Below are 18,931 nucleotides of genomic sequence, written 5' to 3'. Positions count from 1 at the left end.
ATATATTCACAACTCTTAAAATAACCCCTTTACATCACAGCTCTGCCCTAAAAAAAACTGGTTCTATTTTTTCACATTTCCTACTCTGCCTATGACTAGAATGGTGAACTTTAAGGCATATAAAAGGTTTTGATGTTAATATTAAGAATATCAACTGCAGTATTCTTTGGAAGTACTAACTACTAGCATTTATATAGAAGACAAGTATTCTATGCAATTCCATGTTGTACTTTAGAAAAAAAATCTTTTCCTAATTTTCTATTTTCTCTCACTCACCATTTACTACATCAAAATAAGAGGTACAAGTATTAAACATAAATTCTAAACAGAGCTGCATAAAGTTGGTAACAGGATATTACAGGATATTATGGTCTTAAATAATTGAAAAGTGGATGTATACATGAATTTTGCAAAAGAAAATAAGAAACAAAAAATAAAACTACTATTTATGTATTTTGAAGAAAGAAATGTTAAGCCAATTTTGTGTTGTTAAAAATTGTTTACAAAAGTTTATTCGAATTAAATATTATGTATAAAAAGAATTTCCAGTTATTTTAATAAATTTAAATAATTAGTAACTCATTTCTTGCAGCAATCATCCTTTGAGCCTGACTTGCAAGCACACTTGCATTGTTGATCACAGGCACACTTATCACCACATTTGTCTGCGGCACATTTGCAATCTAAATGAATTGGGAAAGTACTTTATTTCAATTGCTTAAATAATAAAATATTTATTTTTTTCACTTACTAGCACAACAGTTTTTGCAGCCCATATTTTACTTGTTTTTCAATTAACAAATTAAAACTTTTTAAAATAATTTTTATGTTTTCAAGTTATATTAAACTTGCTACTAGTTGAATTTATTATTGATCAGTTTTCCATTGTGGCAAATTTTATATACATCGGGACTCGCTTTTTTATGATTGTAGTGCCGGGTGCAAATATTTTAATATATTTTTAAAGTTTCTTTTCACTCAGCCGTGTGCACAGTTTAATGCTTTTGTGGCTACTAATTTCTTACTTAGCGAAATATTTTTTTTTTACACAATACTTGTAGTATTTTTGCACACTGATTATTCTACTACGTTCTTTAATACACTCGTCGTAAGCGGTGCGACACTCAATTGTTAATTTGTTGTGGTGCTGAGTAAATTGTATGACCGATAGCTGTATACAATTTGTATTTATTATTTAATTCATTTGTAGATAAGTTGTATTTAAACATTTCTTAATTTTGTACCGGTGATAAGATAAAAATTGTAAACAAATTATGAATTTGTAAACAATTCAGGGTATGAATGAACGAACGGTTGGAATTTTATCCAAAAATAGCCACTGAATATGATTTATTTTTTTTTTGCCTACAATAAACAAGTTTTCCTCTGTACTTTCTCTTGAATTTGAGATCTCGTGTCAAATGCTAGAATTATTTTTGATGTGACTTTTACTATTTGACTATTTTAAAATTCGAATCGATCTCAAAAGGGCCTTAACACGCGAAGAACTTGTTTAAATTTTATGTTTTATAGTTTTTTTTCAATATCGAATTTTTGGCATATGGGTCAAACTCACAAAATAAGCTTGAACACTGATTTTTTTGCCTTCTAAAAAGTTTTTTTCTCAGTTTTGACTTACACCACTCAAATAAAACTTAGTCCTTCCAAAAGAATAACATTTATCACCACTTCAAAAGTAGCACTAAGTTTATTGTTTATATGTTTATATATGATAAATATATAAATGTTAATATTATTTAAGTCAAATTAATTAAATTCAATTATACTACAATTTCACTTCTTAATAACTTCCAAAAAAAGAACATTAAAATTACTTCCAGAGAATGACTTCAGATGTAGTGAATTTGGATTCGAATAAAAAGAAAATGCCTCCCATGACAAGCCTGTATTAAAATCATCACTTCTCTTTACTTTTTCGCTTCTTTGGAAGTTCTTTTTTTGCTGGGAAGTAGTGTAGGTAATGCAGTTATTTCACACATTACTTGGCAGTAAGTGGTCGTTATCAAAAACATTAATTAATTATTTCTTGAAAAAGAATTGTAGTTAATAGTCTCTAGTGTATAAGAAGAATAAGAAGTTTTAACCCTAGTCGATATTAGAAGTTTTTTTTAAGAGATATTAAATTTTACATTTGTGTAAAAACCATCAAAAATAAATTGTTAATGAACCATTGATGACACTAATAAACTTAAAAAATACTCTAGATGGTTTTAAATCTGAAAAAGTCGGGTAAGTACATTTGTAACCAATTATTTTTTGGTCATCGTCAAACAAAAATAAATAGCTATGCACTCAAAAAGTAAGTACTTACACTTTGCCCCAATATTACTAGCCTACTAACCAGATAAGTAAAGATATTTCTGGGACTTTTAAAGAAATAATAAATAAATCCTATCATTCGAGTTATAACAAGGGTATACTTATCGGCTATAGGGGATATTATCAATTATAGAGCGACTCTTAAAACATTTGTAAGAGAAATATGGTTCCCATAAAAGAAGTAAAGTTAATTTATAAAGCGGACCTACCCCATGTAGGATCAATAATGGGCAGAGTGAAAGAGAGGTTTTTTTTTCGAAATTAATCACAATAATAATTTGATTTGTAAGATAAAAAAAACATTTGATTTCTATAAAACCATTTTAAGAAGGATTTCAAGGCTATAGTGGCATTATTCTGCAGTACTAAGTGTCATTTTCCGAGGGGGATCTTATATGGGAAATTATAAACCGCATATGATTTAGTAGATTTTTTTGTTCGAATAAAACCATTTTTTGTCAAATTGCATCACTGTACTGGTACTCTTAAAAATAGTTTTGTCCCGCCAAATTCGTAAGCAAATATTTGATCGATATCGATTCAATTAAGCGTAATTTCGATATCGAAATTAGTTTGTTATTATTGTCTCTTCAAAATTATTTACACGTGTTTCTATTTTAAATACAAAATCACATAAAAGTCAATTTAAATTTAGATGAATGAAGATGACTAAATGGTCTGATATTATCTTATTAATACGACTACATTCATATGTATTTCTTTGTTAGAAGTATAAGACATGTGTATTTATATGATGAGACTTAATCTTTAAAATCATAAAAAAAGAAGATAAATTTTGCACTCACCTTAACACTACACCAGATAAATGATATAAAAGCCCACACTGAAATGATACAAATATTAAAAACAAATCAACTTTAGAAATATTCAGATTAAAAGAGTTTTTAAAAAGTATTTTGAAAAAGAAATGCCTTGCAAAGGATGTAATAAAGGTATGTGAATAAATATTGCAACTAAAACTAATCTCATTTGAATAGAATTTTAACTTTCTTTAGTTTTTGGACTGAAATCCGGTATTTTATTGATTTATATTTTTAAATATTTTAAAACCAATATATATTATTTGATTAATTTTATTTCTTTCTCTTTCAGACTGTAAATGCACTTTTCAAAAGTGTGGTGAGAAATGTGACTGTGCCAACCAGTGCAAGTGTCATAGCAAAGTAAGTCACAGTCATCATGGCCATGGTCATGAACATGATCATTGTCACGAAGGACACACTCATGACAGGGAAGAGCATCATCATAGCCACTGTAATGAGGGACATACCCATGATGAATTCTGCACTAAATAAAAATCTCATATCTATCAAAAGTAATTACATTTGATAATATACCAAAAACAAGTTATAAATAATTTCTCTTTCAACACATCTAAAACAAAAACACATTAAAACTATAAATAAATAAAATTACACAAAAATTACTTAAGAGATTTCTTATTTTTTTTAATACATTATACATAGTATATTGCTCGTTAGATTGAAAATCAATTACATGCTGCTATTGCCAGCGAGAAACCCAACAAAACCCAAACTAACTTCTAAGCATCCCCAAGAGCTCCATAACAATTTTTGGGGTCTATTCTTCATAATGTTAATGCTCAACTGTGCATAAAATCAATGTTTAAATATGCAAATTTCTTGTTGTTGTTTTCAAAGCAACAAACAAAAAAAGCGACAATTTCAATTTTAACAAGTAATTTTTAGTGAACTAAAAACCAACTTTCCCCATTTTAAACTTTTTTTCTTTTGTTGGGGCTGTCAAAAATGACTCTCTATAGTGTCGTTAACAACAAAACAAAACAGATTTCTTCCCTATTTTTGTTTCCTTTTTTAACAAAATATAAAAATAACAATAAGAAGCAACAAATAACTAAAATAACATTAAAATCAACACCTCTACGCTTTGATAAGCTAAAACTGAATAAAAAAAACTTATAAATGGTAAATACGTTTTAGTGTTTTTAGGAAAAATAAGCAGCGGAAATCTTCATCTTTACTCTTTGTATTGTTTTGCGATTTTTTTTTATTTTTCCCATTTTATTTTTTATTATGGATTTTTGTTCCTCACTTTTGGGAGTTACAATTTTCTTTCTGTACGCCTCCTTTTAATGGCGTGTGTTTGTATAAGTCTATAGTGCCACATTTTGTGGAGCCATTACAGTCATTTTTTCGCTCATTATGTGGAGGCGTTATTTTAGCCTACTAGCATATTTTTTTGTATAACGAAATGTTAAACACTACTTAAAATATTCTATTATAAATTTTGTTAAGAGACCTTTAAAAGTTATTATTTGAATATGAATTGTAGGTTGAATGGCTTTCCTTTGATGAGCTTTCAATGAAAGACAAATAGATTTTACAAGTTTAATATTTTATGTTATTGACTTGTTGTCTAGTAAGTAATGATAAAGTTAATAAAGTAGTTCAGTTATATCAAAGGGATACTTAAATAGACATTTGTATGTAGCTCATTTACTATAAGTCCGGCATAATTTAGATTTTCATGTAGTTTTTATACCCTACATCACTTTAGTGAGGAGGGTATATTGAGTTTCTGCTGATATATGTATCGCAATGAAATATTGATTCTATACCCTGTTATACCTTTAAGTATACCAATCGGCTCAGAATTATTTTCAGAATAGATTATATTATGGCCATCCGTCTTTGTAATCAAATTGCATGTCACAATTTTCCAGATAATTTAATAAAACTTGAAACAAACGTTTTTGTCCAAAGACGAAGCCTATTGAGAATGGTTAAAATCGGTTTAAGTAGGGCTTTTGAGTCCATAATTATTATAAAAATTAGCACAACTTAAATTTATGAAAGTCTGAATATTACTAGTGCTTTTCGTAAGGATCGGGCTTCAGAAAATTATTTAAAAATCAATAAACATAAGTAGGAATTAGAGCAAAAAAACTATTTAAAGGCGTTATTATTAAAAATAATCCACATTTTTACTTACTATTCACTTGTCTATTTTCAAAAATGTCTTTATTGAAAACGGCAAAACTTAAAGCTAAATGTGATAAGAAAAAATTTAGTTTATATTCAGATAAATATATCAGGTTTAATTTTTCAAATTTCATGATCTGTTTGAAAAATTCTTTAAAAAAGAAGTAAAAGTACTATATTCGGCTGGATAAAATCTTAAATACCCTTTACCATTATGTGTTTAAAAAACAGTCAGAACTAAAGACTTTTCATATACTCTGGGCTCTAATGCTTAATTATATGTTTTTAGATCCAATATTATACAAATAATCAAAAAGTACCTTTTAAAGAACGAAAAAGTACCAACAATTCCCTTATCGCTTACTTCGGCCCAACATGCACACACGAAAAATTTAATTTTTTTTGTGATTTTTCTAAGGTTTTCTCAGATTTTTGCTTATATTTCCATTATTTATGAACCGATTTTGCTGATTTAAAAAAGGAAACTGTCTGACAGTTTTGTTGAAGGTTTGGATCCCAAAGATATCTGGGGTCTTTAAAAAACATACAGCTTATTACACTCCGCTATCCATAAGGACTCGGAATATATACTTTATAGCCGGAAAATGATATTATAGAAATTACAAACAGAATGGCAAAATTATAAACATCCTACTCACGGAGATAATGGGAATAATAATAACACATTAGTTTAGAAACTGTTATTTTTGCAAACATTTCCGTATCTGTCGATTTTTTTCTGAAATTTGTTTGAGAAATTTTGGTTCAAAAATTGTATATGCCTACATTGTACACTATCGCTAGATATATTCTTCATATGTATACGTATCAATGTTTATATATTTTAACTATTGTGTGTTAATTACAAAAAAATTTCTAATTTTTTTATACAAAAAATTAAAAGGAGTTTTTTGCAACACTAGAGCCGTAAAGCAACAACAAAAGGCAGTTAGCATATATAGTTTTTTTTCCACAACTAATATTTACAACAATAGCAACAAATATAGAAATGCTGCAACAAGTTTTTTTTATATAATAGAACCCTGCAGTATTTGTGAATTATGTACATATTTTTTATAATTTTAAAAAATAACAAAATATACTGAAATACTAAAATATGCTCTAAAAACACGAAAAATATGCCTTAAATATGCTACAAAAGTTAAGTCTTGGTCTCCGGTAGGTTAGTGATTTGTGTTCTAGTCTGGTAGACCAGAGGTAGTGGGTTCGATTCCCACTTAAGTCACTGGTTAAGGAGCAAACAACAGGATTTGATGTCTACGTCCTTCTTTCAAACTAACTAACTAAGTAATGCAAACTTATGCAACAATATGTTCTAACAAATCGGTGCCAAATTTCATAAATTGGTCTGAAACGTGTAAATGTCTGAACTATGAGTCGCACCTCAAAAAACTTGCATATTATCGTTTTAATGATGTTTACAATACCAAAAGTTTTGGTAACAAAAAAATATAAAATTCGGTATAGCCAAAAATAACTCTCTTACTTATTTTATTTTTAATTTTTTAAAAACTTTTCCTACCTGCATAAAAAGCTAACAATTTCACATTAAAAACTTACAGGGATTACATAGAAACACAAAGGCGCAAAAATTATATCTATATAAATATGTGTGATTTATTAATCCCAGCAATTCAGCTAGACACTCCCGAACCACCTATTTAATCTACCACTTAGGATTGTAATGCCGCCTACTCAGATAACTAGCTACATATGCGTTTCCTAAAATTAAGTCAATCTTCACTCTACAGATTACAGAGAGACAGCCGGAAATGCATAATAAAAACATTTCTGCTTAAAAAAGCTTTTTAAATTTCTACTATCTAGATTATTCTTGGGACTATAAACCCAGGAAAAACTTACATTGAAAAGTAATGAGTTAAAAAGCTAATAAAACCTCTTTGCACTACTTCTTTATTAGCAATTTGAGTCATTATTTTAACACGGTGATGTCATTGGAGGCAAGTACTTCTACGCTCGCTTACAAATAGGGAGTTAAAGAAGTACTTGCAATTTGTCTTACAAAACAGTTGTTGAGTAAGTTGTTTTATTTTTAATAATAAAAAGAGCCAGCTAGAATACGAACCAGGGACTTCGGTTTGTCAGTCAAATGTTCTACTCACTGCACCAATGCTTAGCTATTTTATTTCGCGTCAAATAATGGTTTTCACATACAAAACTAATTTTGTTTTCTTTTTTGTGAAACACAATTTCTAACACGCAATTGAATAAAATGTGCCAACAAAATTACAAAGCCGAAAATAAAGTACTTCTATATCAGATTAGAAGAAAGTCATTACTAGAGTACTTCTAAGTAATGCTGACGGGAAGTAGTAGTCATTGAAAAGTAAGTGGTTAGGGAAGTACTACCCATTACCGAGTTTTTGCTGGGAAAGTGGCTGTCTCCGTTTTACAAAGAGTACATTCGTGATGAAAGACGTTAGTGAAATTTCCTGTAATTTTCAGATGTATTAACTCGAACAGCTGGGATATTTTTGTTGCAGCTTTGTTTAGCTTTCTTTTACTAAAACAACGACATTTTGAAATCAAAACCATTTACAATATCCTGAGGCATAAAAAAATGCACAAAACTCTACTCCCTATAGATTTCCTTTATTTTTATTTTGTTCTATACTATTCCTATGAATGATTTCAATGCTCATGACGATACTCTTGTTCCTTGTGATGATAATACTGCAACTGTTGGTATAGTTCGTATTGTTGTTGGTGGTGAGGTTATTTTTTGTTGTTGACTATAAAACAAAAGCCATAGAAACAGATTCTACTCGTAACTGATGATTTTGGTTATGATATGGCTAACTGGCTTTTGGTGTTTAGTTAACACACATTCAACAAACATTCGAAAGAGTTCATTTCACATTGTTGTTTACTAATTCAAAAGAAGAAAAAAAACGCATATTGTAGTTGTTTAGCATTATTATACATATTGTTGTAGTTTTGTTCTTTAATTAAAACTATTGTGTAGAAAATAGTAGAATTTTGCTCCTATTTTCTAATATATACAAGTTTTAGATAAATACTGCATAATAAGTTTTAAGGGAAAAACTAATAAAAGAGAGATCTTTTAAAATATTTAAATAGTTTTTTTACATAAATAAAAATATACAAATATAGTTTAAAATTTATAAGTAATAAAATACTTATATTTATGTAAATATTTAATATTTATAAATACTTTGAAAAATTCAACTTTAATATTATGATTTAATCCTTTTAAATATCAAACATTAATTACATCATATGATAAACATTTTAATATCTATTTATAACCAGCCCATATTTATTATCTATTTATTGCGCACGATTTTATGAATTTTTGCACATTTGTTGAGTTTTCATAAAAAAAAAGCTTTTTTTAATGTGCAAATTCACTCGTCACTGAAAGCTCAATGCAAAGACGTATAGTATAAAATAACCATAAAAATTTGCAAAATATATCATTTAACTGCAACGAGTTCATTAAAGAAAATCAACAAAGTTAAATATTAACAAATCTAAAAAATGGGCTGCAAAGGATGCAATAAAAGTAAGTAAAATTTGTTTAAAAATAATTATTTATTTATTTATAAAAATTTTTGTATGTATGTATTACAATATTTCAGACTGCCAATGTTCTACCACCAGATGTGGCGACAATTGCGCTTGCACCAAGGACTGTCAATGTGTTTGTAAAAATGGACCCAAAGAGAAATGTTGCGAAAATTAAAACTGAAAATTCGTGGATTTATAATAAAAATTAAAATTTTTTTTGTTAATATTTAAAAATGTAAAAATTTATAATAATATTTAAATAAAAACATTAAATGTAAATCCGTAGTACAATTTTGATTCATATGAAACCTAAATATTAATTTCCAAAGATACGCATATTTTTATATTTCATAAAGAGTTTATATAGAAGGAGACTTGGTAAAATGTGAACCGATTTCAGTTATACTTTACAGTATAGTTGGTACAGAAAAATTTGTGAAAAATTACATAATTAACAATTTTTTAACTGCTTGTTTTTAACTGTTTAAATTGTACTCCGGATGGACATTAGAATGTCCCGAAGAACAGCCTCTTTCAAAATATCCTGTAGGAATACCTCTCAATCGATGCGTATTAATGTACAGAACACGGAAAAAATAAAAAATATTTTGTTCCTGAATGTTTGGCAATTGGTTTGGTCCATTTTAGAATTGTTTAGATTATTTTGAAATGTAAATGAATAGTCTAAAAAAAACATTTTTTTACCCGCGATAAGCATAAAATTTCGGTATTTTTGAGACCTATTTCGAAACGATTGGATACAATTTTTTGAGCATACTGTACTGAGATCAATATTTTCAATTGCTGGTAGGGAACTGAGAGTGCTCCAGGGAACATCCTAATGGACATTTGTATGGGATATGGGTGAAGTCATGAAACGATTTTCAACACACAACAAATTTTATCAAAAAAAATTTATGGATAATTTCAGAAAATAAAAGTAGACTAGGCGAAATGTGAACGGATTTCAGTTATATTTCACAGCATGATTGATACAAAAAATCATGTAAAAAATTCATTTGTATGGGATCTAGACTAAATCATGGACCGATTTGCAACACTCAACAAACTTTATCAGAGAAAATGTAAGAAAAAATTCAGTATTACCCTTTTGGACTCTAACGTCTTTTATTTAAATTTTTTTATTTGTCTTAATTACACAGAAAAAATTTTCAATTAAACGATTAATCAAACATTTTGAAAGAGAGAGATTTTGTTGGGAAAATCTTATTTATATATGTCTGTATAGCCAGTAGAACGTTAAAATTATTTTGTGAAGTCGACCTTAAATGAATGGTAGGGTCAATTATGCGTTAAAGTCATTTTCTAAAGGGGACCTTATATGTTGTTAGGGTCGATTATGAACCGATACTCTTAAAGATTTTGACTAATATTAAACATATTTATGTCAAGTGCCATCGCTGTACAAGTACCTTTAAGGCATTTCTAAGTGTTTCATTTGAGTCATTTTCTAATGGGTATGGTCAATTATGTTATGATCCTTATAAAATTTTACAAAGAGATATAGATTCCTATAAAACATCATTATGCCGAAATTAACCTCTATTTATGCTTCCTTTAGAAAACCAGTTATGAGCGTTAACGTCATTTTTTGAAGGGGACCTTATATGGAGGCTAGGTGAAATCGTGAACCAATATTGTCAATTTTCAATACCAAACAAACCGCATCAACTAAAAACTTTTTTGCACATGGCTAGATCGTCTTAAAATCTAATGAGGACGCAGAATATATAATCTTTTATAGGTCTTAGACAAATATTTCGATGTGTTACAAACGGAATGACAAAACAATATATTATAGGAACTTCTGTAAATAATATAATTGAAAACGAAGTTTTGGTAATTGATCGTTTTTCAGTTTTTTCTATGTTTCTCGTTGTTCAAAATTTATTTTTTATGTTTCAATATCATATATTAATTAATTTTTTAATTGACTAAAGGAATTGTTTTAGTGAACTTTTCTATTTTGTTTTTTTTTTTAAACAAATTTTCTAAACAAAATTTCTTAAATTGTTCAGAAACGTGTAAATAAATAAATTATCCATGAGTCCATGCGAAGCACCACAAAACATTTATTTTTAAAAAAGCTTTTTGAATAAATTTATATAACTTTTTTTATTAATTTAAACGCGCAAAATCACTAATTATTTTTCTTTATTACGTTTCTGCTTTAAGAAAATTTAAAATCTATTATCTACTATATTGCACACGTTTAATTTTTGCGATAAACTTTTTAAAGTTAAAATTTCTGTTCGATAAAAAAAATCGTAATCATTTTCGTTATCAATTTTTGTGCAATTTCACTCCTCACTAAAAAAAAAGATTTTTAATTTGAAAATTCAAATAATTCAAAAAGTATAAAATAACCATGTTGGCGAATAGGAAAGTATCAATTAAATTTTATAAGTTTTTTGAACTAAACCAACAAAGTTAAAAAATCATAAAAAAAACATGGGCTGCAAGGAATGCAATAATAGTAAGTTGTAAAACAATAACTTGTTTCAATGTTTAAAATGTAGAATTTTAACATAAATTTCTAATGGAAATTGTTTTAAAATAATTTATAGACTGCCAATGCTCGACCATCAAATGTGGTGACAACTGTGCCTGCAGCACTCAATGCAACTGTGTTTGCAAAAATGGACCCAAGAATAAATGTTGCGAAAATAAAAATTAAATATAGATGTATATTTTTCAAAAAGTCTAAGTCGGAATTATGTTTTTGATTTAATGAAATATAAAATATTTTAAATATAAAAATGTTTTGTTTTTGTTTTCTAATGATAGCTAGACTATATTTTCAATCAGATTTGTAAACATGTGTAAACATTTAACCATAGTGTGTTAAAAAAAAAAACATTCAGCAAACATTTACCATATAAAGTTGTGTGTTATGGTTTTTTTTTAATTTCTTAAAATCTGCATAAATTTTCTACTTTAAATTTTCAGAAGATATCTCGGATTCTTGCTTATATCTCTGTTATATTTATTGACCGATTTTGCTGATTTTAATAGAAAACTGCAGAGGATTTAATATTTCAAAGTAAATTATATTTTAATGAGACTAGTGACCCCTGGTGTACATATTAAGAAACTTACTTATGCAAGACAAGAACCCGTTTTTAACATTGTTTTCAATTTCATAACAACCCTGTTTTTAATAAATTTTGCAAAAAAATTCTACAAACTTGGCATCACTTTGATAGATATTACTTTTGACACTTCTTTTTCTCTCGTTCTACATTATTTTTCACTAAAAAAAGATGGCCGCATTTTGTAGTAAAACAAGTGAAATTTTCATTCATTAATTAAATATAAACAAACGTTTTAAAAATAATTTTTTTAAAAAACTAATCAAATGTATTTAAATTTAGCAAAAATTATAAAATTTAGCCAATTATAATAAGATAAATATGAAATAATTCATATTTAAAATCAGTGTCTGCGTTTTCAACGAAATGAATGTAAATGAAGAACAATAATTGAGTGTGTGGTATAATTGAAAGAAAAAGTGGCATATAGACAAATATTGTATGAAATAGAGAGAAAAAGGAACAAATAAATGACTATAAACAAAAACGAAAAAAAATCGAAAAAATGAAAATTAAAAAAATGTTGTAGAAAAATAATTTTATTTAAGAAAAGTTAATTATATTTTAAGTAAATTCATACTTTAGCAGACAACAAAGAAAAATGTTACAGTATAAAAATTCTACGCAAACAAATGCGGCCTCAGCCTCAACCACGCCTACGCAGACACAGCAAGTACAGCAACAGACAACGCAAAATGCCCCCGGCCAGCAGGTTCAAACTCAGGTTGCACAACCTACCCAGGTTAAAGCCACCTTTGTTAATGCTTCTGGCCAACCACAAATGGCTAGCACAGCTCTGCCTGGTAATCAAATACCATTGTCACAGATTATAAATTTGCAACAGTTGCCACAGCAGTTCATACAGGCTGCACCCCAGCAAGGTGCACACCAACAACCCCAGGCATTGCCACAAAATATGTTTCAAATTGTACAGCCCATGCAAACAGTAAATATTGATGGTCAAGAGGCAATCTTTATACCGAACCTTAATTCGCAGATTTCTGCCGGTCAACCTATGACACTTAACGGGCAGCAAGTGTTTCTAACACCGAATGGTCAAATTGTAAGAGCACCTCAGGCAGCTTCTCAGCCTACGGCGGTGCAATTACAGCCCAATACACAGTTTATACAGGGTTTGGGGCAAACTATCCAAATACCCGCAGGATTGGGAGGAGGAGGTTTACAGGAACAAACACTTTTTACCATACCGGGTACAAATATACAAATACCGGTTACAACTATACATAATCCTCAAACAACACAACAGTTGCAGCAACAGCAGCTGCAGCAGTTACTGCAACAGCAACAACAACAGCAGCAACAACAGAATCAAGCTCATGCACAGGCTCAAGCTCAGGTTCAGGCTCAACAGCATGCGCAACAACAGGCTCAGCAACAGGCACAGCAACAAGCCCAACAACAGACACAGCAGCAACAAACAAACGCTAATTCAAACAATGCAAATTCCAATCAAAATCAATCATCTACAAATGCTTCGGCTTCCACCAATAACACAACAAATTCCTCTCAAACCACTACAACTACCACAACTCTACCCAGCACAATAACAATACCCGGTACCAACATACAAATACCCACCTCTGTGGCTGCTGCAAACGGTCTACTGGGCAACATACAGCAACTATTAGCCGGCAATACAAATACTATTAAAATTGATAATGGTCATCAGACACTACAAAATATACAAATACGTCAAGCTAATCCCGGTAGTGCCCCAACGCAATCTCAACTGCCGCAGATTGTGCAATTCCCACATGCCCTGCAACAGCAAACGGCGGCCGCACAACCACAGCCTACTTTGCAACAAACAACAGTGGCGGTTCAAGTCCCCATACAAACAGGAGTGAATGGCCAAACAATATATCAAACAGTTCATGTGCCCATACAACAATTGGCCTCAACAGCTGGAGGTATTCCAACTGCGAATCTCTTACCAGCAGCACAACCAATGCAAATGCCTCAAATTATACCCCAATTCACGCAAATTGCCCAGATCGTTACACCTAATGGTCAAATACAACAAGTGCAATTGGCTCCGCTAAATGCTCTAACTTCGTATCAGCAGTTGCCCACCAATGCCAATATTATTCACATACAGAATGCTGCTCAACAGCAGCAAGTTCAGGCGGCCGTACAGCAACAACAACAACAGCAGCAACAGGTGCAACAGCAACAACAACAGCAAGTTGTAGCTGCCCAACAGCAAGCCGCCGTTGTGGCTCAGCAGCAAGTGCAACAACAGCAGCAACAACAACAACAACAGCAGCAATTGCAACAATTACAGCAGCAACAACAAATCATAAATGCCATAAATGCCGCTAATGAATCGGGTGCTCAAATACCCACAAACCAACCAATAACAATCACAAATGCTCAGGGTCAACAGGTGACTGTTATACCCGCTCAACATTTGCAGCAATTACAAAGACCTACAACGCAGACAACTGCTCCAACGGCAACACCGCAGCCCACGCAACCCTCAACCAATCTAATACAATTGCAACAAATACCGGGTCTTCAAGCTCTACCTATACAAAATATTCCCGGTATAGGTCAAGTTCAAATAATACAGGCTCAGCAGTTACCACCTAATTTACAGCCACAAAACATACAACAACTTTTAGCAGGCACAGCACCTACCGCCCAGCCACATCATCCAGCACCTACACAACAACAGCCCCAGCAACCCCAACAACAACCTCAATCCACTACACAACCCCAGCAACAAACTATGAATCCACCTACCCAATCAGCTCAAACTAGTTCAACCACTACCCCCAATGCAACTACAGCCGCCACTATACAGTTGCAAACTCAAAGCACTAACAATAATAATTCTTCCACGGTTTCACAAACTACTCCCTCCATTACACCCCAGTCGCCTAGCAGTAGCACCGGTTTGCAACAACCCAAACAGGAGCCTCAGTCGCCCACTCAAATTGGTCAGACTTTAATAACAAACATTAAACAAGAACCACCAGATAGCTCTCCGGTTTCAAGCATTAATAGTGGACCCAATGGCGTACCAGCTGGTACAACACAAATAAAATGGCTAATGCCACAGGCTACTACCGTAACACAGGTAAGATAAAAATCTTTTCTTTGAAACTTGTTTAAGGTTTTATGTTAAGCTGTCAATGTTTGGAAATCTTTCAAAATTAATTTATATCTCACTTAGAGCCTAAAAGTAATTATACTTTTGTTTCAAAATTGTTAGTCTTGTGGGACATTTTTATAATATAATCCTACATATTAGTGCTTAAACAATTTGTAACACAAACTTATTAAAATGTTATTTATGTTAATTTTGATGTGGTGGTGGCGATTTATTTTAATGAATTTCCATACAAAACAAGACATTTTTAATTTGTTTTCCCTAACAAGGTTACCTAACAGTCTACTCATCCTTACAGGTACAGCAGCAACAAGCTCAATTGCAACAAATTCAACAGCAAATCCAACAAGCCCAGCAACAACAACAGCAGCAACAGCAACAAATTGTTTCAACCATCGACAGCATGGCAATACCAGTGACCATACCTGCATCTTTACAAATCACAGCCATCCCTCAGGGACAACAGCAGCAGCAACAACATACTCAGCAACAACCTCAAAGTCAGTTTGTGTTACAACATCAACCAACACGTAATACTTTAATAAAACCTCATTCATCACCGCAAATACTAACGGCTGCCGGAAATACAGCAACCACTGTAACGAATGCCACAGGAGCCACACAAATAACCATTGCTACAACAACTGCCAATAGCAATAACTCCAGCAATAATAATCAAACACAACAGCAGCAGCAACAAGTCACGACAGCTAACCAACAACAACAGTCCACATTGCAACAACAACAACAGCAGCAAACCGCCAATATCCCACCTCCCTCACAAACCTCCGTCAATGTCAACATCAATTTAAATGATCCCGGTAATTTAGGTATTAAACCACGTTTAAAACGCGTCGCCTGCACTTGTCCCAACTGTGTAGAGGGTGAAAACAAATCGGATCGCAAAAAACAACACATCTGCCATATACCAGGCTGTAATAAAGTCTACGGAAAAACTTCCCATTTAAGAGCTCATCTAAGATGGCATACTGGCGAAAGGCCTTTTGTCTGCTCATGGCTATTTTGTGGTAAACGTTTTACCAGATCCGATGAGCTACAAAGACATCGAAGAACGCATACAGGCGAAAAACGTTTTCAATGTCCCGAATGTAATAAGAAATTTATGCGTAGCGATCATTTGTCAAAACATATAAGAACTCATTATAAAACTAGATCTCCCATGGAGCTAATGGAGTTACAAAATATTGCCATTAAACAGGAAAAAGCAGAAGGTGGTGGAGACATGAACGCTATGCAAGGATTGCCAGGAAATATAGTAAATATAAATTTACCACCCCGTCAAGATGGTAACCAACAACAACAGGGTACAACAGTTGCTGGTTCAACTATTGTTTCAAATAATTTGAATAACTCCATCACATCGGATAGTGGAGGTGGTGGTTCTACTGGTACAGGTAGTTTGGGAGGAATAATGCAGAATGTTGATCATGCCAATAGTTATGAACACGATGAGGACTGTGATGATGAAGATGAGGATGAAATGGACGACGAAGAGGATAGCGGTGATGATGAGGAGAAAATGACCATTTCCATTAATGAATTTCAAGAAAATTCTAACTAGCAGGACATTGATATGCTAATAGAACAATATATGTTTGATGATTTTTGAAATGTGCTAAACAACTAACGTGAAATGTGATCTAAAGAGAGAGTTTAAGCTGAAAATTCTTTTCTATCAACGTAGAGTATACTGCGACAGCAAAGCTGGTAAGAAGTTTTAAAGTAGATTATAAGATTTTAAAGTTTGTTTCTCTTTATGTTTTCTATACGAAAAAATATGTTTCTTGTAAAAATGTTTCGGAAAGTGAATGTAAGAAAACTCTTTTTTATTCAAAAAGAAAAGCTTTTTGTTTGATCCATATTAGAAATATGTTTATTTAATCAGTATTTTTCACTTTTCTTATTTTATTTTAAAAAACTTGAATCGAAATGAATTTTGAAATAAGTTTTCATAAAAACTTTAATCTAACGAAAGTCGTGAGTGTTAGTTAAAAAAAAAACTCAAGTTAAAAGAAATTTATTCCTAAATAAACTATTTCTTAAAGAAAAATTTCATGTAATGAAATTTATTTCAAAAGGTGATTAAAATATTAAAGAATTTTAATATATTTTTTTAAAGAATGTTTTTTTTTGTGTTTTGTAAATGAAATTAAACTTGAAAAATCTAAAATTTATATAACTCTGCTTTCCAGATTTTGTTCGCAGTAAATATTGTATATAAAATAGGAACGATTTTTGTAGGGTATTTTTAAATAAAATTTCGATAATTTTTTTATAAATATATAAGTATTTGAAATAATATAAAGTATTTTGTAAATTATTAAGTTAAGAATTAACATCAAAATTTAAGAAATTATTTAAAAATAATAGAAAAACGAAAAAAATAAAAACACAAAATATGTTTTCAATCAAGAACTAAGCAAAAATGCCCTAAAACTAACATGATTTTTTTTTTCCTTTAAAAAACAAAATCTAACAAAAAAAATAAATTTCAAATAGAAAATATTTTCATTTGTTTAAAAATTGCAATTGAATGATGTAAAAAGACTATTATGTAATTTAACAAAAACAAGTACTTAAGTACTTTTAACAAGTATGAAATTGAAAAAATTTTTATAAAAAAAGAAAATATCAGAAACGCTAAACATTACAAAACAATGGTACCAAAATGGGAACATTGTTTAGAAATTAAAAAAAATAATAATAATCATTTTTTTACATATGTATTTTTTTGTTTTATATTTTAGAATGTCGTTGGTGAAATGTGATACCCAGGACTAATTCCTTAAAAAATTTAAAAAAGAAATTATATATAAAATAACTAATTATTTATTTATAATTATACATATTTGCAAAATTTAAACAAATAAAATATTTCTGTCATTATTTATAATAAATGTATATAATTTATGTGTCTCTAAATGTATATAGTTGATATATACAAACATCAATAAGTATGAATATAATATTAAAGTAGTTTAGATAATATTTGCCGTTCAAGGAAATACAAACAAAAGTTATTGTTTGCATTTTTTTTATATATATTTAATATTATATTTTCTGTCCGATTAAATGTTTTTTATATTTTATTGTAAACTCTAATTACTTTTAAAAAAATTTAACATTTTTACGTTTTTTTTTAGAATTTTAAATTCTGTTAAGAGAAATGCTATTATTTGACCATAATTAATATATGTATGCTTTTTAATTTTTCTTTAAATTTTATTTAAGTTAAGAAAAATTATATTAAAAACAATTAAAATATTTCTAGATATTTTAAATGCACTCGAAAATAACAGAGAAATATATATCATATTTCTTGGAAAATATAAAAACAAATATACTATATATAAAAATATATAAATTGTTTATTTAATGGTTTAATTTCGTAAAAAAGGATGTTTGAATGTTTACCGAACATTTTAATTAATTTGTTTTTTATGGATTTTTTCTCTTATAACCAAGCTTCCCCCATGAAGTATCAAAATATTGCCAGGAAATAAAGTAAATGTAAATTGTCATTGGTGAAAATGGTTTAAAAATTTCGCAGTGTCAAATTAAATGGAGTTAATTATGTTAATTTTTCTAGAATGGTAATGAAGTTAATGGAAAATTTATTTACTAATTAATTAACTAATTAGCAAAATTTTTTTGTTTTATTTTAGGACATATTTGAAATATATTCAGAACATGGTTATGAAAATGGAAATCTATTTACTTGAATAAAGGATAATCTAACATCTATTTGAATCTTATTTATAAAA

At 29.8% G+C, this 18,931-nt stretch overlaps 4 protein-coding genes across 8 annotated transcripts; 3 read left to right on the top strand and 1 right to left on the bottom strand.

Moving 5' to 3' along the window:
* Window positions 1-434: 434 nt before the first annotated feature.
* LOC111676108 (metallothionein-4-like) lies at window positions 435-1,085 on the bottom strand. Its single transcript, XM_023437000.2, has 2 exons — window positions 752-1,085; window positions 435-683 (listed from the first exon to the last, which is right to left on the bottom strand). Exons 1-2 carry the CDS (start codon window positions 774-776, stop codon window positions 580-582), a joined length of 129 nt encoding a protein of 42 aa, XP_023292768.1. The 5' UTR covers window positions 777-1,085; the 3' UTR covers window positions 435-579.
* Window positions 1,086-3,134: 2,049 nt separating this feature from the next.
* LOC111676136 (urease accessory protein UreE-like) lies at window positions 3,135-3,787 on the top strand. The gene is made up of 2 exons (XM_023437029.2): window positions 3,135-3,293; window positions 3,454-3,787. Exons 1-2 carry the CDS (start codon window positions 3,269-3,271, stop codon window positions 3,654-3,656), a joined length of 228 nt encoding a protein of 75 aa, XP_023292797.1. The 5' UTR covers window positions 3,135-3,268; the 3' UTR covers window positions 3,657-3,787.
* Window positions 3,788-8,731: 4,944 nt separating this feature from the next.
* LOC111676132 (metallothionein-2-like) lies at window positions 8,732-9,182 on the top strand. The gene is made up of 2 exons (XM_023437025.2): window positions 8,732-8,892; window positions 8,969-9,182. The coding sequence occupies exons 1-2, from the start codon at window positions 8,868-8,870 to the stop codon at window positions 9,070-9,072; spliced, it is 129 nt and encodes a 42-aa protein (XP_023292793.2). The 5' UTR covers window positions 8,732-8,867; the 3' UTR covers window positions 9,073-9,182.
* Window positions 9,183-12,169: 2,987 nt separating this feature from the next.
* LOC111676140 (polyhomeotic-proximal chromatin protein) lies at window positions 12,170-18,650 on the top strand. 5 transcript variants are annotated; one of them, XR_006940603.1, is made up of 3 exons: window positions 12,170-15,113; window positions 15,445-16,874; window positions 18,633-18,650. XR_006940603.1 is itself a non-coding variant. In XM_046948967.1 (2 exons), the coding sequence occupies exons 1-2, from the start codon at window positions 12,612-12,614 to the stop codon at window positions 16,726-16,728; spliced, it is 3,786 nt and encodes a 1,261-aa protein (XP_046804923.1). In that variant the 5' UTR covers window positions 12,170-12,611; the 3' UTR covers window positions 16,729-17,245. The 5 variants fall into 5 exon arrangements, 1 of the variants encoding a protein (XP_046804923.1); XR_006940602.1 differs by lacking the exon at window positions 18,633-18,650 and adding an exon at window positions 17,915-18,523; XR_006940601.1 differs by lacking the exon at window positions 18,633-18,650 and adding an exon at window positions 17,360-18,523.
* The last annotated feature ends 281 nt before the right edge of the window (window positions 18,651-18,931 follow it).

The sequence above is a fragment of the Lucilia cuprina genome, chromosome 4 (genome assembly GCF_022045245.1).
Source record: "Lucilia cuprina isolate Lc7/37 chromosome 4, ASM2204524v1, whole genome shotgun sequence".
Lineage (NCBI taxonomy): Eukaryota > Metazoa > Arthropoda > Insecta > Diptera > Calliphoridae > Lucilia > Lucilia cuprina.
The sequence above is the reverse complement of the archived record's forward strand: the minus strand, read 5'-3'. Positions and strand labels throughout refer to the sequence as shown.

Excerpts from the sequence above, each read along its gene's own strand:
- LOC111676140 (XM_046948967.1), top strand. The coding sequence starts at position 12,612 with ATGTTACAGTATAAAAATTCTACGCAAACAAATGCGGCCTCAGCCTCA. Across the intron at positions 15,114-15,444 it reads AGGCTACTACCGTAACACAG|GTACAGCAGCAACAAGCTCA; the intron begins GTAAGATAAAAA and ends TCATCCTTACAG.
- LOC111676136 (XM_023437029.2), top strand. The coding sequence starts at position 3,269 with ATGCCTTGCAAAGGATGTAATAAAG. Across the intron at positions 3,294-3,453 it reads TTGCAAAGGATGTAATAAAG|ACTGTAAATGCACTTTTCAA; the intron begins GTATGTGAATAA and ends TTTCTCTTTCAG.
- LOC111676132 (XM_023437025.2), top strand. The coding sequence starts at position 8,868 with ATGGGCTGCAAAGGATGCAATAAAA. Across the intron at positions 8,893-8,968 it reads CTGCAAAGGATGCAATAAAA|ACTGCCAATGTTCTACCACC; the intron begins GTAAGTAAAATT and ends ACAATATTTCAG.
- LOC111676108 (XM_023437000.2), bottom strand. The coding sequence starts at position 776 with ATGGGCTGCAAAAACTGTTGTGCTA. Across the intron at positions 684-751 it reads CTGCAAAAACTGTTGTGCTA|ATTGCAAATGTGCCGCAGAC; the intron begins GTAAGTGAAAAA and ends CAATTCATTTAG.